Raw genomic sequence first — 26993 nt, forward strand, 5'->3', positions numbered from 1 at the left:
AGAGCAAGAAAGGAAATCACACCAACTCTCTCTCTCTCTCTCTCTCTATTTTTTTTTCTCTCACTCTTTCACTCCTATAAAATCACTCCTTCTCTTCTTCACACAGCTCTGTGCTGACGACCCCGAAGCGGTGAGAACCGGAGGCTGTAGGAGAACTCGAGTCTGAAACCAGGCAGGTGAAGAGGCTCAGGTGCTCGACACACGGTTCTCCTGAAGGTACTATTACTGCAAGTGTGTGTTAAGTGTTCTTGCATTGTGTGTTTGTGTGCGTGTTTTGAGGAAAGGATGCAGTTTTCAATCCTTTCCACTGGTTTTTGGTACTACATAGAACTGTTCATGGTTCCCCATGAAGTACAGGACAAACCTGTAAGAACCTATAGGCGTGTTAGATGCAACATTATTTCCAATCGTGTAAAAGTGTTCATTAAAGATTCTTTGAATGCTTAATGGTTCTAGATTTCGTAAATAATTCTACCTAGAACCTTTTCTGCATGAGAACCCCTTTGTTATACTCTATATGGTCTATATCAAATGTTTAAGCTAAAGAACCCTTTATGGTGCTAGATTCAACTTTCTATAGGTAAAGATCATAACCATTAATTTTGTACATTCTTAGCAAAAAGGGTTCTTCAGGAGTTTATTGGAATTGTTCTAGCTGTCTAAAAGGATTCTAATTAAAACCTTTAGTGAAATGAAAACACCTGGTTCTAGGGTTCTGTACAAGTAGAACCTTTTACAGGTTCCCCAGGAGTGACAAACCAACAAATTCTTTAGGGAAATTTTTGCACATTCTTTAGACTCCTTATCAGTTGATAGTAAAGTTCTGTAAAAATGTACAGTATACAAGTATAAAACATATTTACAGTAAAGTACAGTAATATCTTAGATCGTATAAAAATCACACACCATGCAGTGCATTTGCTGGATGCAGGAGACACCTGAGCTGAAGGTCAAAGGTCATACTCAGGGATCTGACCATAACAGTCTGGAAGTGTGAACTGACAGAGTTTAAATCTTGTGATCTATAACACAAAGTCTTAACCACTGAACCATAACCGCTAGCTCAACTCACTTACACTGACTCAGCGCAATCGTTTAGCGTGAGTTAGTTAATTAGTAGAAATGGTTGACTCGGTGCAAGCTAGTAGAGCTAGTTGTTGTGGTTCTGTGGTTAAGGCTTTGCGTTACAGTCCTTGAGTAAATCTCTTCAGCTCAGTTGTTCCTGAATCAGCAGTAAATCTCTGGTATTTAAAAGCATCAGCCAAACGCACTGGATTACGTATTATTTTATACAGTGTAAGATACTTTACTGAAGATATGTTTTACATTCTTTACTGTACATTTTTACAGAACTTTACATGCAAGGGCAACCCAATTTACAGCCATTTTTCTACAGTGTGTGTAAATTCTATATATTCTAATAAATTAATCAGTTAATAAATTAATCTGTTATTTTATTGATCAGATGGAGACGCTTCTGTCGAGAGGATTTGCTGCACTTACAGGACTTTTCCTCTTACATTTAACAGGCAAGTGCGTGTGTGTGTGTGTGTGTGTGTGTTACTTTGATATGTACTGTGTTAACTTTATGCAGAGTATTCGTGAGTGTGTGTGTCTGTGTCTGTGTGTGTGTAACGGTTTCTCTAACCTGCAGGGTGTGTGTTAGCGGAGGCGTCTGGTCGCTGCAGTGTGTTCGGTCGTCAGCACATACACACGTTTGATGGAGTGATTTATGCGTTTGCTGGTGATTGCAGCTACATGCTGGCTGGAGACTGTCAGAGCAGAATGTTCTCAATCCTGGGTAAATCTCACCACACACACACACACACACACACACACACACACATCCCTTTAATTTCTGGTTGTTTCTGGTCATCAGGAACCAGGAAGCAAATGCATGGGAGAAAATATTAAGAAGCAAAAACTGCACATGAGAAAAGAATTGAGGTGTATAATAGCGTAATAACTGTGTGTGTGTGTGTGTGTGTGTGTGTGTGTGTGTGCATGTGTGTGTGTGTGTGCGCATGTGTGTGTGTAGGTGATTTCTCAGAGGGCAAGAGGAAAGGAGTGAGCGTGTTCCTTGGTGAGGTCTTTGAGTTGCGTTTGTCTGTAGATGGCACTCTATCACAGCAAGGAGAGAGGTAAAGAATCAGAACACACAACTGCAAACACTGATGCTATGTGCGTGTGTGTGTGCGCGTGTGTGTGTGTGTGTGCGCGTGTGTGTGTGTTTGTGTGTGTGTGTGTGTGTGTGTGTGTGTGTTGTGATAAAATACTAAGTGATGAAGAGTTACCGTGACCACCTCAAAGTTGATTATTTTCCTCTAACAGCATGTCCCTGAGTGTTTTATTCCTCTTACACCCCAGTAATTTACCAACAATTACAATTTTTTATTTATTAAAGAACCAAACATCATACATTTTATTCATTTATAGTTATAGTTATAGTTTAATGTTGTGAAACAAGTTAGTTCCTGTTGTCGCTTACGTTATAGCAGCTATAAACAGTCGTTCCCTCACCAGCCTCTCTTTATTCTCTCTCTTCAAGTTAATAAGAGGAAAAAAATTGCAGCTTGTTACGCATGTTACTGAGAAACCGCAAAGAAGCGTAAACTCCTCTGTCCTGAAGATGTCAGAAAACTTAAAGTTACAGCTTTAACTCTGACTGTTACAAAGCGCTGACACTGGAGACTCCTTCCATGTTAAATAAATGTCTTTTTACTTTAAGAAAACTTCACCATATCAATTATCGTTTATGTGGAGTGTCCGCTGTACACGTCCCTGTGATTGATATTAAATGTAATTATAAAGGGATAAAAAGTATGATATGTTGTTCTTTGATAAAATAAAAATTTTAATTGTTGGCAAATTGCTGTGGTGTAAGAGGAATAAATCATGTGAGGACGTGCTGTTATAGGAAAATAATCAACTTCGGGGAAGTAACAGTAACTGTAACAGTCGTGTGAGAGTTGAAAATATCAAATTCTAAATTAGTGTGTAAATTTGTATATATATGTGTGTGTGTGTGTGTGTGTGTGTGTGTAGGCTCAAGCTGCCCTACGCCTCTAACTCTGTGTTTGCGGGTTACGAGTTGGGCAGTGTGCGTTTGTGGAGCGATGAGTTCGGCTTCTCTGTGCGCATCGACCCGACTCACAACATCGAGATCACACTCAGCAAACAGCACCAGAACCGAACCTGCGGCCTGTGTGGGAACTTTAACTCCGCCCCCAGCGACGAGTACACAGCACAAGAAGGTAAACCATCACCACCGGGGGAAATGGGTGGAGCTTCACCTTAGACTAAACATAGGAAATCACTGCGTGTTTCTCAGAACTCCGAGTGTGGGAGTGTCTCCCCTGGAATTTCCTCACTATCTCTGACAAACAACATTTATCAGCTGTGTTTAACTGTGTGTTAAATGGGGGGACATGGAGGGCAAAACACAAAACACCTCTTATCCTCTTATCAGCACTGCGGAAAGCTGGATTCTGATTGGTCAGAAGGTGTAGATTAATTTTCTATAATAAAAGTTCTGACAGTTGAGCAGCTGCAAATTTACGAGTTTACGCTTCTTTGCGGTTTCTCAGTAACATGCGTAACAAGCTGCGTTTTTTATCTTATTAACTTGAAGAGAGAGAATAAAGAGAGACTGGTGAGGGAACAAGTGATTATAGCTGCTATAACGTAAGTGACAACAGGAACTAACTTGTTTCACCGACATTCCACAACATTAAACATAACTATAAATGAATAAAAAGTATTGATGTGTAGTTCTTTAATAAACATAAATTGCTGTGGTGTAAGAAGAATAAAACACTTGGGCACATGCTGTTATGGGAAAATAATGTGTGTGTGTGTGTGTGTTTAGGTTTTCTGACAGAGGACCCATATGACTTTGCCAATTCTTGGGCCCTTAATGGTGCGGCAAAAGTGTGTAAGCGCGTGAAACCACCGTCTCAGACCTGTAACACTACAAGAGACACAGAACAGGTAAGGACATCACCTGTCAATCATCACCTATCAATCATCACCTGTCAATCATCACCTGTCAATCATTACCTGTCAATCATCACCTTTCAACCATCACCTGTCAATCATTACCTGTCAACCATCACCTGTCAATCACCATCAATCAATCATCACCTATCAATCATTACCTGTCAACCATCACCTGTCAATCACCATCAATCAATCATCACCTATCAATCATCATCAGTCAATCATTACCTGTCAATCATCACCTGTCAACCATCACCTGTCAATCACCATCAATCAATCATCACCTATCAATCATTACCTGTCAATCATCACCTGTCAATAATCACCTGTCAACCATCACCTGTCAATCATCATCAGTCAATCATCATCAGTGAATCATCACCTGTCAATCATCACCTGTCAATCACCATCAATCAATCATCACCTATCAACCATCACCTGTCAATCATCACCTGTCAATAATCACCTGTCAATCATCACCTGTCAACCATCATCAGTGAATCATTACCTGTCAATCATCACATTCTCTTACAAGAACAAATTTAGTTTTGTTTTTATAACACCAGGATGTTGCTAAGATCAAATTCATTTCTCATCGTGTTACTATTTTCATGATCAGAAATAAAGGCCCTGTGCTGACGTGTGTGTGTGTGTGTGTGTGTGTGAGTGTGTGTGTGTGTGTGAAAACTGTGGTAATGGTATGAGATATTGAGACCTCCCTAAAATCATACCGAAATTACATCTTCTTGACTGTGAGTCGTTGAGTTCAGCATTCGGTGAAGATTTAACAGATCAGTGTGTTCAGAGCTCAGACTTCACTACTGACTGAATTCAGAAATGACTCCACACTAACACACACGGGGGCGGAGTTTGTCTAAAACAGAGGCGTTACGCATGATTATGGACGATGATCTCGAACTTAAGCGCATGTTTCTTGCATGATATCGGCTCGAGCGAGTGTTAATTGCTAAGTGGTAAGTCCAGTTTGATGTAACTACAATATGTCACGCTGAAATTTATCCTTTGGTTGTAAATACACTCAAACACACTATGGAATATTAATTAATTATGTCGTCCCCTTGATGTCCACCAAAATGTTTTTGTCCACACGGAGAAGGAGACGCGCCTTAATCAGAGATATGATTTATCTGGAGGAGGGAATATTTTCTGGATAAAGTGATGAATGAAGTTAAAGTTAAAGTGTAAGCGTAGCAGATGAGTGCTTGGTCAGCTTATCCTTCACACTGTTAGCATGTTTTCTTTACAAGACAGCGCATCGAGTTAACACAAACACTGGTGTTCTTTTATTAATTCTACAAATTTGAAATATTTACAAGCCTGATAAAATCACCTCCTGAATCCAGAGAAGCTTCCTGTGTTAATATTGATAATAATTTTTGGTCTCTGAATACGGTCCTTTAAGCGCAGCCTTAAAAATCACAATCTTGTGAATTCACCGAGTCCTAACTAACAAAGGGACTGGATTATTTTAGCTCAGGTGTGAAACTCAGGTGTGAAATGTGAAACAGAGTTAAAGCATCTTTACACACTGAATAATTTATAAAATCAATAAAATTAGATGTAAACCAGCTCTCCAGCTGAAACTGATCACCAAATCAGATCGAAAATTGTCATGAAACTGAGTTTGCACTGTGAGCTGAGTGTTTAAAAGGAATCAGAGGAGTGGATTTGATTGGATATCATAGCACTAACCACGCCTCCTGATAATGTATTCATTTTAGCCACGCTCTACATGTGGATAATTATATAATTACACCACACTTCACCATTTTATATCTGTGTTACGATCACAAAAATACAACACTTAAATATTTATACCATGCTGTTGTCTTTGTTTGTGTGTGTGTGTGTGTGTGTGTGTGTGTGTGTGTGTGTAGTTGATGTCGCAGTGTGAGGTTCTGCGCACCTCAGCAGTGTTCCTGCGCTGTAACCACCTGGTAAATGTAGATGCGTTCTTGGCGGTGTGTGAGTCGGATGTGTGTCACTGTGGAGACGGTGAGGAGTGTGTGTGTCACGCCCTGCTGGAGTACGCACGCACCTGCGCCAGCCACGGACTCGTCCTGCACGGCTGGCATACACAGAGCCAGTGCAGTGAGTAATACACACACACAAAAGAGACAGAAACACCTGTCCAAGTTTTCAGGTGCAATATTAATGTGTGTGTGTGTGTGTGTGTGTGTGTGTGTGCAGCTCCAAAGTGTCCAATAGGAATGCAGTACACTGAATGCTCTCAGCCGTGTTCCACGTCATGTCAGAGCCTCAACATCCATGAACTCTGCAGGGACGAGTGTGTAGACGGCTGCACCTGCGCAGGTAAGGGGCGGAGCCACACGAAGCCCCGCCCTTACACTGACCTGATATTTTGCTGTTAAGTTTATGAAACTGCATGCATTTCTTTTTTGTATCTAGTAAAACAATTGCTCCGTGCATTGTGTGTTTGTGTGTGTGTGTGTGTGTGTGTGTGTGTGTGTGTGTGTAGCGGGTAAGGTGCTGGATCGAGAGCACTGTGTGGACGTTTCTCAGTGTTCATGTCAGCACACAGGAAAACGCTTTCCTCCTGGATCCACTGTCTCACAGGACTGCAACACATGGTACACACATACACACACACACACACACACACACAGGCGCGCGTGCACACACACACACACACACAGTACGCAATATTAATAATAATATTCTTTAATCTCTAGGGGTTCTGTACATATTAGAGGTAAAGGAATTGAACATTATTATTATTTTAAAAAATAATAACACAGTTTACTGTCTTGAATAAATTCAACACAAATCTGTACAAATTTCTGTAAATCATAAAAATATATTTAATATAAACATTTAATATGTTAAAAGTCCAAGGAAGAAACCCCTAGTCAAAGTTAATTCCATTTAAATCTTTATTTAATATCACATTTACCTCTATAAATGTGTGTTCCTGATGTGTGTGTGTGTGTGTGTGTGTAAAATGATACACATCTATAGAGTGTGTTTTGATGTGCTGCCACCTAGTGTTTAACGATGTAATGACATTTTATCTACAAATAAAAATGAAGAAAACAGATTTAAACAAACAGATTTTACCATCATCAGATTTTACCATTTTATATTTTATTGAATATTATTTTATTTTTCTAATTAGATTCATTCATTCCTTTAATTCAATGTGTGCTTTATCCTGCTCACAGTCACAGTGCTTATTTACTTTAATAAATTATTATTTTAATGAACATGTAAATACTGATTATACCATTTTATTAATTATTTTTAAAATCATTTAATATGTAAACAAAAATCTTTACATATTAAATGATTTTAAATTTTTATTTACATATTAAAAGATTTTAATTAAAATTATATTTAATTAATTTAATGTAATAAATATATACCTAAATTATCTATTTATTTATTTAGTTAGTTAGTTAGTTAGCTAGTTAGTTTTCTTACTTCTTGTATTTATTTCTTTATGGCAGTGTAGTGATGATTAGTAATGATTTCACTTCACCTCTGTGTCCTGCGCTTATTCACAGTGTGTGTCGTCATGGATCGTGGGAGTGCACCAACGAGGAATGTCCAGGTGAGGATTCACACACATGCACGCACACACACACACACACACGCACACACACACAAACACACACACGCACACACACACACACACACACACACGTACAGGACCGTCATCATTATTACCATCGTGTTTATGTATCCAGTGTTAGTTTTCGATAGTACAGTGTGAAATGATTCCTCGTGTGTGTCTGTGTGTGTGTGTGTGTGTGTGTCTGTGTGTGTGTGTGTGTGTGTGTGTGTGCAGGAGTGTGTGTGGTTACAGGACAATCCCACTTTAAGACCTTTGATGATAAATTCTTCACCTTCAGTGGAATCTGTCAGTATTTGTTGGCTAAAGACTGTCACAGCAGCTCCTTCTCCGTCCTCATAGACACTGTGCAGGTACAATTAACATTTATCCTTCAATTAACTTTCAATTAACCTTCATTTAACCTTCATTTAACCTTCATTTAACCTTCATTTAACCTTTATTTAACCTTTATTCTCTGTAAGGGAAACGTCTTAAAATCATAAAATGTTTTATTTCAGCTGAAGAATCTGCTAACTGATAACTGCTGTGTTTATTCATTTAATCATTAAAGCAAGATTCATTAATGTTACTGAAAAGGAATCAGGAAGAGCTCCAGCGCATCCTCAAGTGTTTTATTCCTCTTATACCACAGCATTTTAGCAACAATTACAGTTTTAGTGATTGAACTTTTTATCCATTTATAGTTACATTTAACGTTGTGGAGTGCTGTTACAAAGCGCTGACACTGGAGACTCCTTCCGTAAATGTTAAATAAACACATTTCTCCTCACAGAAAACTTCACCGCATCAACTGTTTTTTTGATCCATTTATGTTGCTATAGAAACGATAAAATATTACAATGAGCGGTTTAATATAAACCTGCGCTACTGTCAGAGCTGCTGTTATAGAAAACTAATCAGCACCTTCTGACCAATCAGAGTGCAGAATTCAGCAGTAATACTGTGGTGTAAAGACAATTAACATGCTACAGAGAATATAGTAATATGTGTAACTTCACATATGTGTGTGTGTGTGTGTGTGTGTGTGTGTGTGTATGTGTGTGTGTGTGTGTGTTAGTGTGCAGATGACCCGGACGCCGTGTGCACACGTTCAGTGACCCTGAAGTTCCAGGATCTGGCCAATCAGACGATTAGATTGAAGCATGGGGGCGTGGTCTCTGTGGATGGCATCGATGTTCAAACTCCATTATTTAACGGTTAATTTAAATTTAATGATAGTTATGTGTGTGTGTACAATAAATTATTATATGTTAATGTGTGTGTTAATGTGTGTGTGTTAATATGTGTGTGTGTGTAGGACGTCTGCGTGTCCAGAGCACAGTGCTATCATCAGTGAGGTTGAACTTTGGAGATGAGTTCCAGTTGGACTGGGATGGTCATGGACGTGTGCAGCTCAAGGTGAGAGTGTGTGTGTGTGTGTGTGTGTGTGTGTGTGGCATAATATTTGAAATAATCATGATCATCACTGATGGTCTGTAAAGATGTACACATATATGCAGAACATACATTATATTCATGTGTGTGTGTGTGTGTGTGTGTGTGTGTGTGTGTGTGTGTGTAGTTAAGTCCAGCCTATGCAGGGAAAACGTGTGGTCTGTGTGGTAACTATAACGGTAACCAAGGAGACGACTTCCTGACGGTGGGCGGGCTGGTGGAGACGCGAGTGGAGGGTTTTGGGAACGCGTGGAAGATGAACTCTGAGTGTGACAACGTCCAGAAACAACCCACTGATCCCTGCAGCCTAAACCCGAAGAGAGGTACACACACACACGCGCACGCACACACACACACACACACACACACACACACACTGGATAAGAACAAATTTCTTCGTAAATGGTAAAGTTAGAGATTTACAGTAGGTGTAGCGTTAACTAGATGCAGTAATAATTATTTCAGTGGAAGGTACTCATAAGGATATTGTGTGTGTGTGTGTGTGTGTGTGTGTGTGTGTAGTGAACTTTGCAGAGGAGTCGTGTGCAGTGATGCTGTCGGTCCGCTTCGAAGCGTGTCATCACAAAGTGAACCCGAGTCCGTACGTGAAGAACTGCCGCTACGACGTGTGCTCCTGCGCAGACGGACACGAGTGCCTGTGTGCAGCCGTGAGCAGCTACGCAGCCGCATGCGCAGCCCAGGGAGTGCTGATCGACTGGAGGGGACAGGGGTACTGCGGTAATAACACACACACACACGCACACACACACACACACACACACACACACACACAATACAGTGCACAGATGGACAGTACACACTATTCCTGTTGACAGTCATCTTTAATCTCGAGGTATTTTACATTTTAAAAATAATTGAACCAAGTATTTATAATAAAAAAAATCAACCAATTCATTAAAAGTGTAATTAATTAAAAAGAATTAAAAATATAACTATTCTATTAAATAATGATAATTTATCACATTATTTAATAATTGAACTCTTTATAATACAATATTAATTAATTGACTAATTAATTGTATTAATCAATTAATTAATGAATTGTAGTAAATTGAGAACTCTCTGCATGATTTCACTTGTTTGCGTTACACAAAATGAGTAGAAATGTGGAATAAACCATTTCTCTTTTGTTTATTTTCTTTATTAATATGCCTTAAAATATAAAAATGATTAAATATTTCCCAATAAGGACCAGGATAAATGCACTTTGGTTTCTCTAATAAATATTAATATTATTTTTAAATAGAATATTGATGAAAAAAAGCCTAAAAAGTTTCTGGTGCTTATTAATATGAAACCAATCAGTGATTGTTGTTGCACATTATGGAGTACAATAAAGTGTAAAAAATAATATTTTATATATCAAAGTTCTTAAATTTCATGAGTGAAAAAACAGAGATATGTATAAGTGTATATGTATAAATTAGTGTTGCGTATAAATAACAATAATTTTTATAAATATTAATATCAACACTAATAATATTAACAGTAATTGTTTTGTTTTTATTTATATTAATATAAAGGTAAAAAAATACTACTGTAAGATTTAAAATACATTTTTTGTCATGTAGAAAGTGTATAAATCTATATTTCCCTCTGTGTGTGTGTGTGTGTGTGTGTGTGTGCTCTCAGAGCTGACATGTCCAGGTGATCAGGTGTACGAGGTGTGTGGGAATGTGTGTAATAAGACGTGTCGCTCTCTCTCCGTGCCGGACGTGGAGTGTGTGAGTGTGTGTGACGAGGGCTGTTTCTGTCCTCGGGGTTTGTACCTGAGCGACACGGGCGAGTGTGTATCACCTGAACACTGCTCATGTCACTACGACGGCGAGATCTACCAACCCAGCGACATGTTCGCCGATCACAACTCCATCTGGTGAGGACACACACACGCACACACACACACACACACACACACGCACACATGCAAATATTCCAGGCATTTGACCAGCATACCTGTTTTTGTTTGTTTGTTTGTTTGTACTGTGTGTGTTTTATTGCTGTTAATTAAACCTACAAAAATAATGAGCATTAATGAAAGTTAAATCTAGAAAGAAATTATAGTCTTGTTAAAGAAAACTAAAACTCATTACAATTGAAATTACAAAACAGAATAGTTGAATGAAAACTAAAACTAGAATAAAATGATCTTTAATAAAAATGAAAACTAGGAAAATCCATTAATTAAAGCTAAAACAATAAGAAAAAAAATTACCGTTGCTAACGAAAACTAAAACTAGAAGAAAATATTATTACTAATGAAAACTAAAACTAGGAGAAAATATTATTCATGAAAATTAAAATGATAAAACATTAATATCGTTAATGACTAAAAAACTAGAAAAAAAAAGATAATTACTAATGAAGCTAAAAGTACAATCATTGCACTAAAATTCAAAAGTTCAAATATTAAAGAAAAAACTTTATCCACTAGTAATACATTTTTTATACTAAGTGAAATAAAAAGACTTGAATTAATTTATGTGCATCATTAGTTTTAGTTTATTATCAGAACAAGAGCAGCTGGAGGAAGCGAGTGAATTCACTGCAGAATGATGTTGAATAATAATAATAATAATAATAATAATAATAATAATAATAACAACACACTGTACACTGTCCTGGACAGAGGATCTGTTTACATCTTTAAAGTGTTATTTTAGTTGTTAGATTGTGTAACTGCATGAACACTGAGTTACACAAACACTGCACTGAAATATCTGATTTACTGTCTGATTAAATCCTGTCTGATGTCTGATATCGGATTTATTTAAAGAACTATGGAGTATAATATCTATTATCACAATATCTGCTATAAAATATTGCTAACAATGAAAACTGAACTGATTGCAAGTTAAAACATGACATCAGGAGAGTACTAAAACCTGTAAAAAGTGCAGTAACACTGTGTGTGTGTGTGTGTGTGTGTGTGTGTGTGTGTGTGTTACACAGTTACTGTGAGAACGGCTCCATGCGCTGCAGCTCCAGTGATCTCCCTCCCTCTGGGCTGTCAGACCTCTTCTTTGATGAACCTGCACCTTCTCGAGGTACGTGTAGAGAACTTGTGTACCTGTCAATCACAGGCAGAGAATCTGCTGAAAAACCTCCATCACTTCACTCAGCTGAGGCAGGACTGTTAACCCTGAGCATCATCACACACTCGATGTGTTCTTACATCAGTCCTAAATTATTATTATTATTATTAGTAGTAGTAGTAGTAGTAGTAATGGTAGTAGTATTAATACTAAGTAGTATTAATACTAATAGTAGTAATAATGGTAGTAGTAGTGGTATTAATAGTAATGGTAGTAGTAATAATTGTAGTAATAGTAGTAATAATGGCAGAAGTAGTAGTAGTAGTAGTGGTATTAATAGTAATAGTAGTAATAATGGTAGTAGTAGTGGTATTAATAGTAATGGTAGTAATAATAGTAGTAATAGTAGTGGTATTAATAGTAATGGTAGTAATAATGGTAGTAATAGTAGTAAAATGGTAGTAGTAGTAATAGTAGTGGTATTAATAGTAATGGTAGTAATAATGGTAGTAGTAGAAGCAATAATAGTAGTAGTAGTAATAGTAATGTTGGTTGTAGTAGCAGCAATAATCATACTAGTAGTAGTAAAGGTAGTAGTAATGGTAGTAGTAATGGTAGTAGGAATGGTAGTAGTGGTAATCGTAATAATAATAGAAATAGTAATGTTAATGAAAAAAATTATTGTCTTATTATGTGTTAATATAAATGTATTTTTCAGAGTCTCCTTATTCATGGTAGATATGAATGCATTTGCTTCACATTTGTGTTTGTGTGTGTGTGTGTGTGTGTGTGTGTGTGTGCAGAGCGGCGGTCTCTCTCCTGTCCAGTACCGCTGGACAGGTTCGAGTGTGAGAGTTCGAGGGATGTGGGCATCGAATGTGCGAAAACATGCCAGAACTTAGATCTGGAGTGTGTGAGCCAGGGCTGTATCTCCGGCTGTATGTGTCCTGCTGGGACGGTACGTGTGTGTGTTTGTGTGTCCTGCTGGGACGGTACGTGTGTGTGTTTGTGTGTGTGTGTGTGTGTGTGTGTCCGTCCTGCTGGGACGGTACGTGTGTGTGTGTGTGTGTGTGTGTGTGTGTGCGTGTGTCCTGCTGGGACGGTACGTGTGTGTGTTTGTGTGTGTGTGTGTGTGTGTCCGTCCTGCTGGGACGGTACGTGTGTGTGTGTGTGTGTGTGTGTGTGTGTGTGTGTGTGTGCGTGTGTCCTGCTGGGACGGTACGTGTGTGTGTTTGTGTGTGTGTGTGTGTGTGTCCGTCCTGCTGGGACGGTACGTGTGTGTGTGTGTGTGTGTGTGTGTGTGTGCGTGTGCGTGTGTGTGTGTCCTGCTGGGACGGTACGTGTGTGTGTGTGTGTGTCCTGCTGGGATGGTACGTGTGTGTGTGTGTGTGTGTGTGTGTGTTTAAGGTGTGATAATGACAGTCTATACTGCGATTTAAGGAATATTTTCCCTGATGTTCTGCAGGTTCGTTACAGAAGAAACTGCATTCCTCCAGACCAGTGTCCGTGTTTCCATAACAACCACGCTTACGCTCCAGGACAGAGTATTAACATCGACTGCAACACCTGGTAATAACCACCGTCCCACCTGCCACACCTACAGTGTTTACCTGTGAATGTAGCAGCAGAATGATGAGACGTAATGGAAGATTATTAGTCCTCAAGAGTTTTATTCCCCTTACACCACTGCAAATTAACCAGCGATCGCAATTTTTTTATTTATTAACAAACAATGCATCATACTTTTTACCCATTTATAGTTACATTTAATGTTGTGGAATGTCGAAACAGGTTAGTTCCTGTTGTCGCTTACGTTATAGCAGCTGTAAACACTCGATCCCTCACCAGCCTCTCATTATTCTCTCTCTTCAAGTTAATAAGACAAAAAAACAAATGCAGCTTGTCATGTTACAGAAAAACCACAAAGAAGTGTAAACTCCTCTCTCCTGAGGATGTCGGAAAACTTGACAACTTTATCTCTGACTGTTACAAAGCGCTGACACTGGAGACTCCTTCCATAAATGTTAAATAAATGACAGAAAACTTCAGCATATCATAGATTTTTTAATCTGTTTATGTGGAGCATCTGCTGTACAAATGAACTGTTACTATAGAAACATATATAAATAATAAAGTGTCTCAGTGTGCATTGTGTTTGATGTGTGACTGTGTCGTGATGTGACAGTGTGTGTGAAGGCCGGCAGTGGAAGTGCACTCAGCGAGTGTGTGACGGTGTGTGTCGGACTGTCGGAGAGTCGCACTACATCAGCTTTGATGGACTGAAATTCTCATTCCCAGGACGCTGTCAGTATATCCTCGCTCAGGTTAGTCACATACATCCGTTCATGTGTGTGTGTGTGTGTGTGTGTGTGTGTGTGTGTGTGTGTGTGTGTGTGTGTGTCGGTGGGTGTTTTATTTTCTTTAAGTCTTACAGAAAAGTCACACGAACTTCATACACTGTGTTTCACGCTTTTTTATATGTGAATGTTTCCCATGAATCATTTATTTTCCTGCGATTTTTTTTACACGATTCATTTATCATCACACGTGGAATGTACGTGATTTTTGCGTAAGGGAAACGTTGGATAATTAACATGTCTCTGTGTAGGATTACTGTAACGGTGTGGATGGAACATTCCGGGTGCTGGTGGAAAACTCGGCCTGTGGGGTCGTAGGTAACAGGTGCAGTAAGAGCATCAGCGTGTTTTACATGGGAGGACTGATCACCATGGAGAAAGGAGAGGTCTCTCACTCTCTCTCTCTCTCTCTCTCTCTCTCTCACACACACACTTCTCTGTGTATATATATATATGTTAGTAATGTTAGTATACATATATACTAATGTTGTGTAACTGCAGGTGAAGATGAGGAGGCCGGTGATGAAGGAGACGGAAGTTGAGATCGTACGTTCTGGACTTTATTACATCATTCTCCTTGGAAAACACATTTCTCTCACCTGGGACATGGGGACTCGCATTATACTGCAGATCAACAGTGTTTACAGGGTAATGCACAGCACACACACACACACACACACATTTAAGGTACACCTCATTGTTATTTCACTCTAATCTCTGTCTACTGTATTTGTAGTGAGTGTGATTAACACAGAAAACTTGTTTACTTGTACTGAGAAAAGAATAAAATCCAAACCTCTCAATCTTTACACATTTTGTATATTTTAGCCCCGCCCCCTTCCTCCATTTCAGATTTGTATATTTTAGCTCCACCCCCCTTCCTCCATCTCAGATTTGTGTATTTTAGCCCCGCCCCTTCCTCCATCTCAGATTAGTACTCTCTCCTCGCTTTCTGTCACAGTAAATGGAGAAGGTTTTGAGTTCATTAGCGTGTGAAACCTCTCAGCGTGTGTTCCACTTACCTAACGTTAGACATTAAAAGCTGCCACTCATCTGTTTTAGTTAAGATGTAGACACTAGAAAACTTTACATGCACACTTTCTTATTAATTGCCGTACATGACATCTTTTTCCTAGAATACGAAGAAATCAGAATCAACATCCAGAAAACTGGCCTAAGCAGCTGCGTAACCCGATTCTGAATACGCGTAACCGAAATACTGACTTAAGTCGCTGACTTAGAATATAGCCATAAATATTTAAATCCCTCGACTGTAAAACAGAAATGTAAACGTGCAGCCGTTCCACAGGAACAGTGTCGGTGTTCAGATGAGACGGACGTGAGAGAAAATCTTCCCAAAGCTGTTCTTATGGACTTTTATCTTTTATCTGTAACTTTCACACACTGCAGCAATAGAGTAAAAAGTAGCTCCGGCTCCTTTACACTTTCCTGAAGGTTTTGTGGAATCCATACGCCATCAGAGACACACAACTACCACAAACTCCTCCCTCTGAAAAAGTAGTTCCACCTCTGAAAGCAGCGATTCGACACGTTTACAGCTTCATTTATACACAAACACCTTTAACTGGACTGATGGTATTCCTAGTTTGTGACCTAGCGAGCCAGTATCAGAATGTATTTTTGATAGACTTCAAAGCACTATTGTAAGTCGCTCTGGATAAGAGCTTCTGCCAAATGCCATAAATGTAAATGTAACTGAAGACTTCATGAAAGGAGTAATGAAATTTGCTATAATGTGTGTGTGTGTGTGTGTGTGTGTGTTTCAGAGCAAGGTTTGTGGTCTGTGTGGTAACTTTGATGGCAGTCAGAATAATGACCTGTTGAGCAGTAATAATCAGATGGAGGTGGATCCTGTAGATTTTGGAAACTCGTGGAAGGTTCGACCGAGCTGCGCCGACGCTGTTCAGGTGACGAGTTCTCACAGCGCCGTAAACTACAGAAATATGCTTATATACTGTACGAGTGTGTGTAAATGTATTTGTGTGTGTGTGTGTGTGTGTGTGTGTAGGTGCCCTCTGAGTGCAACACTGACATGGTGAAACTGGTGACAGTGGAGCAGTCGTGTCGTGTGCTCAGCAGCGCCCCCTTCAGGGAGTGTAACAGTGTGGTCAGTATCACACACACTCACACACGCTCTTCTGATTTTATAACAAAATACAGTTTTAAAAATATATATTTTTTAACCCGTTAAAGTCTGCAAGATCATCCAGAACATAAACATCACATCTTGCATTATTTTTAGGAAATATTATTATTATTATTATTATTATTATTATTATTATTATTATGATTATTATTATTATTATAAACTTATTGAGTATTGTCACAAAGAGCAGGGTTTTTTGTTATTTTGTTTGAATTATAAAACAAGTATTTTTATTTATTCACAGCTCAGTTTTCAAGAAGGATGTTAGTTCATTTATAGTTTCATTTATAACGGTCACATATCTGTGCTGAAAAATGATATAAAACACCACATTTATAAGGCAACAATTTAATATTTGACCATCGCACTAAATCTGATCCAATACGATATGATTGGATTTCTTATTCTCCCATCAATATGTGACTAACTTTGTTAGGAATCTGGAGTATTTGTGAAAATTAATTCACAAATAATGATGACGTACAGAAGGACTATTTTAAGAGTTCTAGGCAAATTATTTTTTTATATACTTACAGATTTATAAGGAATTATAATCTATAATCATCAGTTTATAGTCAATTCTAATCAATAATAATAATTCAATTAAAAAAATTATGATTGTTGATGATTCATTTTGATGATTGCTTTTTAAATCGATGCATCAATCTGAAAACTCTGACTGAGGACCATCTGCAAACCCGTCAGATGTCACGGGGACACGAAGACAACGTGCCACACAGAAAAGCAAAACCTTCAATGTGTTGATCTTATATGTGCTCAGTGAAAGCTGTTAGGCTGTACTCTGGGCGTGGTTGTACTCTGGGTGTGGCTGTACTCTGGGCGTGGCTGTAATCGGAGGAGGGAAGAAAACCCTGGAAGCATCACGTTGTTGTTGTTGTTGTTTACTTTAAAGTTTCTCAGACGAGAGAATAGAATTAATCAGAAATTATTTCCACACTGATGTAAGAGCGATCTGCAGCGATGAGACTTCGGTTTGTCAAATCCCTGATGTGGATATGTTTATAATCAAAATGATTACCTGTTTCCCATCATAAATAGGCATGTTTAATATTTTATAGCTGTTTTTATTTATTTTTGTTTTATTTATATGATAATTGCTGCTTTTTGACAACATATCGTTGGTGAATCTTTAAAATGTAATTTTCTCTCTTTTCACCAGACTTTATAATTCTAAAACTTTACTTCTGATTGAGAAACATGCAGTTCAGGGAAGCCTGTAGTTTTCAGACACGTATTTTAGAAAATCAAAGTTTCACTCTCTGAAGGGTTTTCTCAGGAAAACACACACCTCAACAAGATCAATACTAAAAAGAATAATTTAAAAAAAAACCTTCACATGTCTGGGCTTCCTCCTGAAATCCAAAGTGAACTTTTTTTCTTACTTTTCGTTTCTCTGGTTGGAGATGAAGATTAAGTGACTGCAATGAAAATCGCACGATCGATTATAAATAATATCTCATGCACATTTGTAGAACTGTATATTCACCTCTTCACTCTCAGGTCAAAATATCTGAACATAATTTGTAACATTTTTGACTTTTTGTTCCACATTTAGTGAACATTTTATTCATTTAATCCCAAGCAGAACGTTATCTCACCAGGGTTCTGTGTGTCTCTCAGGTGGATCCTGAGCCATTCTGGGAGATCTGCACGTATGACACATGCTCGTGTTCGTCTGTCGGAGACTGCGCTTGTTTCTGTGACGCCGTGGCAGCCTACGCTCACGAGTGCGCTCAGAGGGGAGTGGTAGTGGAGTGGAGGTCCAACGATCTGTGCCGTGAGTCCAATGTCCTGATCTAGAACAGATGGAGAACCTGTAACTATGGTGCAGTAAAGCGATGATGATTAAAAAAAAACATTGGAATCTATTGGCTAAAAATTAGAGCGTTATACCAATTTAACCCACAAGGGCAGCTGATTTTTCCTTACAGGTGAAAGAAACATAGCAGAAGTTTATGTCACTGGCTAATAATGTCATACAGGTTCATAAAAGCCTGGTTCTTAGATTAGATTAGCAAAGCAAGCTATCTGTACTAGCTACATACACTCATCAGAGGCACCAGTGATCTCTGCTACTTCCTTCCCAAGCTTTATTTTTCTTCGTAACATCTCTATACACTTTTAATGAGAGGTCGTATATGACAGAATAAGATGAGTCTATGCTTATAAGTTTTTCTTCCAATTTTTGCAGCAAATATTAAATGGGAACTAATTGCATTTGTGAGCTGGGAACTGAAGAAACATCGGACCACACACGCTGTAGGATTGGCCTGAGGAATCATTCGAGCCAATCATCTGGATTTGTTGCTTTACAGCATCATAGTCGCTAATTTGCATGGAACTGAGAAACCCTCAAATTGAATTTCACTGAAATGTCATCATCATGTCGTGCACATACGTAGAAAACGAACGCTCGTCTGTCGCTTTGTCGCTCGCTGGTGTGTGATCTGAGTGATGATGTGTTTCAGCTCTGAGCTGTGAGGAGCTGAATAAGGACGCAGGTTTGGAGTGTGAGTGGCGCTTTAACGCCTGTGGAAAAGCCTGTCCTGTAACGTGCCAGCATCCAGAACCCTTAAACTGCCCCAGCAGCTGCGTCGAGGGCTGCCACGCCTCCTGCCCACCAGGTACCAACCACACGGAAAAAAACATCTACAGTTCATCTACATGCATGTTTACACAGAACTGTCACACAAACCCTTTACCACTGCACAAAACACAGAAACTAACAGCACCAGAAAAGCTCTCAGTCACCTCAACTTTCAGAAAACATACATTTCACCGAAACGAAGTCCAAATGTTTTTATTTACTTTATAACCACAAGAACACAGAATAAGAGAACAGAAATCTGTTATTTTTTATTTATTTTTGGATCATTTGGGGTGTAACTTGATAACATCCCTACAATATAACTTAGTTTTGTCATATTTTCATCAAACGCTGAAACTTTCGTCATGCTGCAGATGTTTTTTGTCTTGGTGTTTCATCAGCTTTTTTGCTGGTATGTGATATAAACTGATGAACCAGAAGAGAAGGAGAACCACAAGGTTCTAGTTGAGGCCACTTCTTGTTTTGGACAAACAGCCTCACTGTCACTACGTTTCACCAGATTATGATTTCTCTCCCCTTCAGGTCAGGTCTTAGACGAGGTTCTGCAGCGCTGTGTGGATCCGTCTCAGTGTCAGGTGTGCATGCACGGCGGAGAACGAATTTCACATGGAAAGCAGATCATTCTCAATCACGATGACCCCCATCTCTGTCAGATATGGTATGTCCTATTGCCTAGGGTCTTACTCAGTGTCTAATGTTACATCAGGATTGTGTTATGTGGGGAAAGTCAAGTCCATTTACTGGAGGCATCATTCAGATTATTAAAATCATCTACATGAAGTTCACGTTTATGAGATTTTTCTTGAGTAGAAGTTTTTCCTGAGGTGGGTTTTTTAAACACAAGTGCTTGCCTTTAAACCTGAAAAAATTCAGGGATAGAAAATGCAGACTGAAGAAGGAAATAATTTTTTTTGTCAAATGTAAATACTGCTAGCTTAGCATGCTGTCCGCTTGCATTTCAGTCACTGTGAGGAGAACACTTTGACGTGTGGTCCATGTCCTCTCTCTGGCCCCGCCTCCACACTGAGCCCTGTTACCAGTTTCACCACGCCCACGCCATTTCCCTTCTCCACACCGGTGCCGGAGGACGCCTGTGATCGAGCGATGGACCTGGCCTTCCTGGTGGACGGCTCTTCATCTCTCAGCGAGGAAGATTTCAGCTTGGTCAAGCTCTTCATCCTGGGTGTGGTGGAACGTTTCCGGATGGGCTCGGCACACACCCGGGCCACGGTGCTCCTCTTCCATTCTGGAGTGAAGAGCTACAATATGCAGGTGCAGAAGTGGATCTTCAAGAAAATGGTGCGTGATATGCACTACAGCGGCGGCGACGTTGCCTTTATGGACGAAGCCATCAAGTATCTGTCGGTTTATATTTACGACAAGAACAAGCGAGAACACGCGGGTCGTGTTGCTATTTTGTTGACGGCTAGTAAAAACCCCCGGCCCATGCGTGCTACTCAGCGCCTGCTGAAGAAGAAAGACATCACAGTTCTCAGCATTGCTCTGGGGCCTGACGTCAACATGGCGCAGATCAATGAAATTACAAAAGCCACGCCTAGTAGTCGGGCGTATGTTCTGAGCAGCGCAGCAGAGTTGGATACCCGAGCTTTGGATATTACCGATTACCTCTGCACCTTGGGGTTGGACCCTGAACCTCCAAAGAAACCAACCACCCAGAAACCCACAAAGACTTCTGCCACTAGCACCACCACCAGTCCTGTGGCAGTCCGTCTCAGCACAGTGCCTGCCACCGTTCCTCCAACCGCTGCCATTATGACTCCATTTCCCAGCATCCTCAGCCCTGGAACTACTTTTCCTCCTTCTACCGTGACCTTGCATGACATCATCATCCTGCTAGAGGGGTCAGATAGCGTTGGCGAAGATAGTTTCAATCGCACCCGAGATGCACTCGCTGACGTCCTGGCCTCATTTGAGCAGCAAGACGAGGAGAAATACCGCGTCACGGTGATGCAGTATTCCTTCACGGTTACCGTGGAGATCAGCCGAATGGAGCTGCTGCAACGGGAGCACCTCCTGCACAAACTGCAGCAGATCCGCTTCCGAGGTGGCGAGCAGATCAACACGGGCCACGCCATCCGCTCCGTCTACGAGTCCATCACCACCGAGGCGCCAAGTCGCTCTCCAGACCAGATGGTGTTCCTCATAACCCAAAATCCACCCACTGATGTGATCCAGAGGCCACCAAACTCCACCCACACAAAGATATTCCCCATCGGGATCGGTCCTCGCGTGCGGGAGATGGATCTTGAGCTACTGAGTTTCCCTCACGCACCAATCATGTTGAATGATACAAAGCAGCTGATAAAACTGGGACCCCTGCTGGTCAACATCAGCAGGACAGTAAAAGGGCTGGTTAAGCCTGAGCTGCCACCCAGAGCGACGCTGCCCCCTTCAGGTCAGAACACACACTACAACAGCATCTCACCTTCTTTTAAAATGGTCATACAGTTTATTTTTTTATTTTTATTCCTCCAGAGGAGGTAGAAGCACACAAAAATGTTACTCAGGTTACAGATTCAAGCACAATTCAAGTACACTTTAAAATTACTTTTTTACTTTCTTTACTTTTTTAAGTATAAAGTAAACTCATAATTATTCAAACAATTAAGGTAAAAGCACAAAAATGAGTCACTATTGTAAAAAAAAAAAAAAACACACATTCTAGGCATTTATGGATGCTAAAAAATTAGTGCACCCTTCCACCAGAAAACTGACTACAGCTAAGTAACAAGAGCTATACATCGCTAATCTAGCATGCTAATAGCGCTAACAATGCAGACTCAACAAATGCTAATAATAGCTAGCAGTTATGATACATAGTTGAGTGCAAAAGTCTGTACACCCTTCTTATGACAAAAATGAAATTAATTTACTTTAAATAACAAAAATGGTCAAAGATAATAATGAATAATAATGAAAAAAACAAAATAATATTAATTCAAACATTTTCATCCCTCTTTTGGAATGTGATATAAACAGTTTATAATAACTCGTACGTCCACTTTTTAACTTTATAACTGACTCCAACTTCTTTTATATCAGCTATTTTTTGAATTTTATTTGGAAATGAGTAAAAGATAAAAGTGTGTGTGTGTGTGTGTGTGTGTGTGTTTCAGTGCCCTGCTCCAAGCCTATGGATGTCCTATTTTTGCTCAGAGCCACTTCGGGTGATCAGTTTGAGGACCTGAAAACATTCGTTAAATCCTTTATAAGGAACAGTCATATCAGTGAGCAGATTTTATTTTTATATAATTTATATAATATTATTATTTGAACTTGAATGCATGCACAGAAACACATTAAACACTTTACACTGCATATCGGCACGAGTGTCACCTCTCAGGTGTGTGGCTCGTTCCTCAGTCCACTGTTTTGTTTTTGTTTGTTATGGTCATGTGACTTTGTTTTGGTTTCTGTCTTGTCTCCGCCCCTGTCCTGTCACTGGTGTGTTACCTGATTGTGTTAATTGTGTTATTAGTGTGTCTATTTAAACTGAGTTCTGTGTTTCTGGGTTTTAATTCTCTGCTCGTGTTTTTGTTTTTGATTATGGACCTTCCTTTATGGACCACGGCCATGATCATTGTTTTAGCATTGTTTTAGCTGTTTGTGTCCTGCATCTCATTCAAGCACGTTACACACGTCCAGTATATTCCAGTGTTGCTGTGAGCGTGTGTTTGTGTTTCAGGCCGTGACGGAACTCAGGTAGCGGTGGCGCTGTACGGCGAGAAACCCGTGGAGCCTGTGAGCTGGAGAGATGCACAGAACACAGAAAACCTTCTTCAGCTGGTGGATAAATTACATAGCAAAGCAGATAATTCACCAAAACTGGGTATTTGCTCCACACAAAGACAGAACACAACAAATAGCAGGATTTAAGAATGTGTCAGAGCTGCACTGAAATGTTTTAGGGATCATAACAGTCCAAAAGTCCAGTACTGAGGTTTATCTGTCCTACATTTCTATTTAAAGATAAAATATTATGTCAAGAAGAATTTTATAAAACAAACATTATTTTAAAAAACTAATGAAAATCAAATTCAGGACCTATGTAGTCTATATGAATACTTTTCTAATTATAATTTAATTATACTATAATTATGACCAAATTGTTATTAATTAATTAAACATACAGTAATTGTTGATGTGATATTTAAGTTCAGCTAAAGTTAATAATATCATTTTATTTGACTTATGCATTAAATCATGTATTAATTATTCAGCATTAATTATAATTATATTAATTATTGAATTCAATTAAATTCAGTAATTAATATTAATTGATTATTAAATAATTATTAAATAATTGATTGGATAAATATCGAATGTAATCAATTAATCAATTAATATTGATTACTGAATTTAATAAATGTTTTATATTCAGGATTTAAATAATATACTGAAATAATGTGACTGAAAATCAGCAACAGGAGCAAAGAGTAGTATTTAATGTTGATATAAAATGATAAAATTAAAAAAATTAATAAGATTTTGTTATTGAATTGGGAATTGAATAATTGTAATAATTACGATTGTGTTATTAAGCTTGTTAATCGTTGTTGTGATTAAACACTACACTTCATTTAGATTTCATTCAAATGAGATGTAAATTGTTGTTGCTGTTGTTGTTGTTGTTGTTGTTTTCTCGTCTGTTGAAGCGTTATTGTGGCTTTATTTAGGTGCTGCATTACGATTGGCTGTTCAGAGCTCCATTTCCTCTGCAAGTGGGGCCCGGATGGGCGTGGCCAAGGTGGTGGTGATGCTGGTGACTGACAGGTCGATGGACTCGGTGCAGGAGCCTGCAAACGAGGCTCTTACTGCTGGTATGTGACTTTAAGCTTGTTTTTATATTGAAGCAGGTTAATTCATGACTCGTTTGTAATCCAGGTGTGTGTGTGTGTGTGTGTGTGTGTAATCCAGGTGTATCAGTTTTCCCCATCGGATTGGGCAGGCAGTACGATAGGAACGAGCTGATCATGCTCGCTGGCCCACACACACAAGAGAACATCATAGAGCTGAGGAGCACTAACGACCTGCTCGCCATGGTAACGCTGGACCGATCGTTCACTGACAAACTCTGCAGGGGTGAGACACACACACACACACACACACACACACACACACAAGGTATGAAATGAAAATGATGGTGATGATGATGATGATGATGATGATGATGATGTTCCTCAGCTGGTCCTCCTGGAGTGTGTGTGGATGATGATGGAAAGGAGAGGAAGGTGAGATGAGTTTTAAACACATCACCTCCTACTTCTGAACTTCAAACACCTTAAACCTAACAAACACCATCATCACTTCATTAAAGCCTCGACTTCATCACAACACACCAGATTCTCAGCTTCACACCTACAGTTAAAAACCTAAAATCTCTACTAAAGCAACAGAAATCTTAAGATAAACATAAAGTAATTAAGTAACAAACACTGTGTGTGTTACAGTAAATTACTGAGTGACAGCGTGGTGTGATGAAGCGAAGTTACTGTTACCACTCTGAGCGTTGATTATTTTCCTCTAACAGCACAACCCCAAGTGTTTTATTCCTCTTACACCACAGCAACTTACCAGCAATTACATTTTTTTATTTATTAAAGAATGACACATTAAAGGAGGTTGATGCTGACTACTGATTAAAACATTGTTCTTCTTTAGCAGTTGCTTTACATCTAAATTTACTCATTTTACTCAAGTAATTTATTCTTTTTTTTGTGAATACAGCAAGTAAAGTCTGAGTCCACTACCAAGAACTGTTTTTGATTTCATCAGTTCTACATTTTTGTTAAATTCTATATTCTATAGGCTACATTTTTTTCCGATTGAGTTAAATAATTACCTAAACGGTCAGTTTGCTGTCTCAGTAATTGTGCGTTTATTTCTTTGTTGTATTGAATAAATACCAAGTGTTAGTTTAACATTCAAGTAATAAGTATCAATTGAGTAATTTCGGATTAATTTTTCTGATTAAATAAAATCTTGAAAAGGTGAAATAAAATGTTGTCAATAGTGGACTGATGCATGTTTATTATTATTATTATTATTATTATTATTATTATTATTATTATTATTATTATTATTATTTTATATAACACATAGGATTAATAGAACTGGATTATTGAGTGTCTCCTTTTCAAAATTCATCAGTGACAGACATGAGAACGTTTTTGTTTAATCCGTGTGTGTGTGTGCGTGTGTGTGTGTGTGTGTGTGTGTGTGTGTGTTAGCCTGGAGAGACGTGGCTGTTAGCAGATGGCTGTCACTCGTTGCTCTGTAACCCGTCCGGGGTCGTGACCCTGCAGAGCCACAGAGTGAACTGTGAGAGACTGGAGCCTCCGACCTGCAAAAACAACCTCCATGCTATAAAAGTGAACCAGACCTGCGGCTGTACCTGGGCCTGCCCCTGTGAGGACACACACACACACACACACACACACACACACTGCAAAGATGAAAGTATTGCATTGTCTGATAGATTGTACCTGCTGCAGGTATGTGTATCGGCAGCTCCACCAGTCACGTGGTGTCGTTTGGGGGCGTGGCTCTGAAACTGAAAGGTTCCTGCTCCTATTCGCTGCTACGATCAGGAGGGGCGGAGCTAGTGCTTAACACGACCAAATGTCGGGACTCACCCAGTCAGATCTGCATGAAGAGCCTGGAACTGAGAGAAGGTGGAACTCGTGTGGTGCTGGGAGATGATATGAAGGTAAAAGTGTTCGCTCTAGAGTTCAGCTCCTGACGATGCCACAGCCATCCGTGGCTGAGAGTCAAGAGAGCAAAACTGTCCGTGCTGTCTGGGTGGGAGGGGCATACTCGCTCTCCCCTGTCAATCATAGGGACACTGGCCAATCATGGGCATCTGTGAGCTCTTGTATGTGGAAGATGGTGGATAGCGCTTTCCTCCGAGTGTGTTACGCCGCTCTGTCACGCAGCATGAGCAGCAGATCGAAAGATGCATCACGTTTCTCAGAGGAAGCACATGTTAGCCTTCACCCTCCCCGATTGGTAGCTGTCATATGATAGAGGAGAGCTGGCTGGTGGGCGGGGATTGGCCAAGACCAAATTAAGAAGAAAATGGAAAAAAATCTGAGTACAGTGAGACTTAAATAGAAACAGGAACAAAATTGGTGTACTGAGCTTTTTTCTGTCAGAGTGTAAATGGCATGTGGATTTAGATTGGCCGAGGCTGTGGCCATCCATGGAGCGTATAATCTGTGTGCATCCTGCATGATGATTGGCTGGCACAGAACATCAGGAACGCTTTCGAGCTGTGTGTGTGTGTGTGTGTGTGTGATGTAGGTGACAGTAGACGGTGTGGTTACTCCAGTACCCTTCAGACGAGGAGGTGTAGCCGTCACTCAGATTGGAGCTCTGCTTCATCAGCTACGCTCGGAGAAGCACGGCTTCACCCTCAGCTTCACTCCACACAGCAACGAGTTCACCATCAGCCTCGATGTCACCATGGCAACCAGCACCACCGGCATCTGTGGTAGATATACACACACACTTTCCTGAGCTGGTACACTGTTACAGACAGGGTCAAGCCTAGCGTTTCAGGGGTCAGAAAACAGAACTAACGTCATATTGTACAGTATGTTCAAAACGTAACTATAACTATAACTATACATCAATTCACTATTAGACGATTAGGCTTCATTTAAATGTATTAATCGTGCTCTGCTGTGGACTCGCGTCACCTCCAGGGTGTATTCCT

At 39.6% G+C, this 26993-nt stretch overlaps 1 protein-coding gene across 1 annotated transcript in view; it reads left to right on the top strand.

Moving 5' to 3' along the window:
- Positions 1-73: 73 nt before the first annotated feature.
- The window catches only part of vwf (von Willebrand factor), a 37154-nt gene continuing 10234 nt past the window's right edge, over positions 74-26993 (top strand). The window contains exons 1-36 of the mRNA XM_034305152.2: positions 74-216; positions 1466-1529; positions 1655-1801; positions 2039-2141; positions 3046-3254; positions 3869-3990; positions 5898-6111; positions 6211-6333; positions 6500-6611; positions 7545-7591; positions 7829-7965; positions 8673-8811; positions 8913-9013; positions 9177-9372; positions 9572-9787; positions 10703-10943; positions 12020-12114; positions 12906-13060; positions 13568-13671; positions 14288-14426; positions 14711-14845; positions 14961-15107; positions 16247-16387; positions 16489-16587; positions 18268-18424; positions 19116-19271; positions 19778-19913; positions 20218-21671; positions 22393-22503; positions 22962-23105; positions 23953-24096; positions 24194-24358; positions 24461-24507; positions 25507-25684; positions 25771-25985; positions 26579-26768. Coding sequence (XP_034161043.2) covers positions 1466-1529; positions 1655-1801; positions 2039-2141; positions 3046-3254; positions 3869-3990; positions 5898-6111; positions 6211-6333; positions 6500-6611; positions 7545-7591; positions 7829-7965; positions 8673-8811; positions 8913-9013; positions 9177-9372; positions 9572-9787; positions 10703-10943; positions 12020-12114; positions 12906-13060; positions 13568-13671; positions 14288-14426; positions 14711-14845; positions 14961-15107; positions 16247-16387; positions 16489-16587; positions 18268-18424; positions 19116-19271; positions 19778-19913; positions 20218-21671; positions 22393-22503; positions 22962-23105; positions 23953-24096; positions 24194-24358; positions 24461-24507; positions 25507-25684; positions 25771-25985; positions 26579-26768 — 6283 coding nt within the window. The 5' untranslated portion in view covers positions 74-216. The remainder of the gene's footprint in view (positions 217-1465; positions 1530-1654; positions 1802-2038; positions 2142-3045; positions 3255-3868; positions 3991-5897; positions 6112-6210; positions 6334-6499; positions 6612-7544; positions 7592-7828; positions 7966-8672; positions 8812-8912; positions 9014-9176; positions 9373-9571; positions 9788-10702; positions 10944-12019; positions 12115-12905; positions 13061-13567; positions 13672-14287; positions 14427-14710; positions 14846-14960; positions 15108-16246; positions 16388-16488; positions 16588-18267; positions 18425-19115; positions 19272-19777; positions 19914-20217; positions 21672-22392; positions 22504-22961; positions 23106-23952; positions 24097-24193; positions 24359-24460; positions 24508-25506; positions 25685-25770; positions 25986-26578; positions 26769-26993) is intronic.

Source organism: Pangasianodon hypophthalmus, chromosome 6 (genome assembly GCF_027358585.1).
Source record: "Pangasianodon hypophthalmus isolate fPanHyp1 chromosome 6, fPanHyp1.pri, whole genome shotgun sequence".
In the NCBI taxonomy this organism is placed as follows: domain Eukaryota; kingdom Metazoa; phylum Chordata; class Actinopteri; order Siluriformes; family Pangasiidae; genus Pangasianodon; species Pangasianodon hypophthalmus.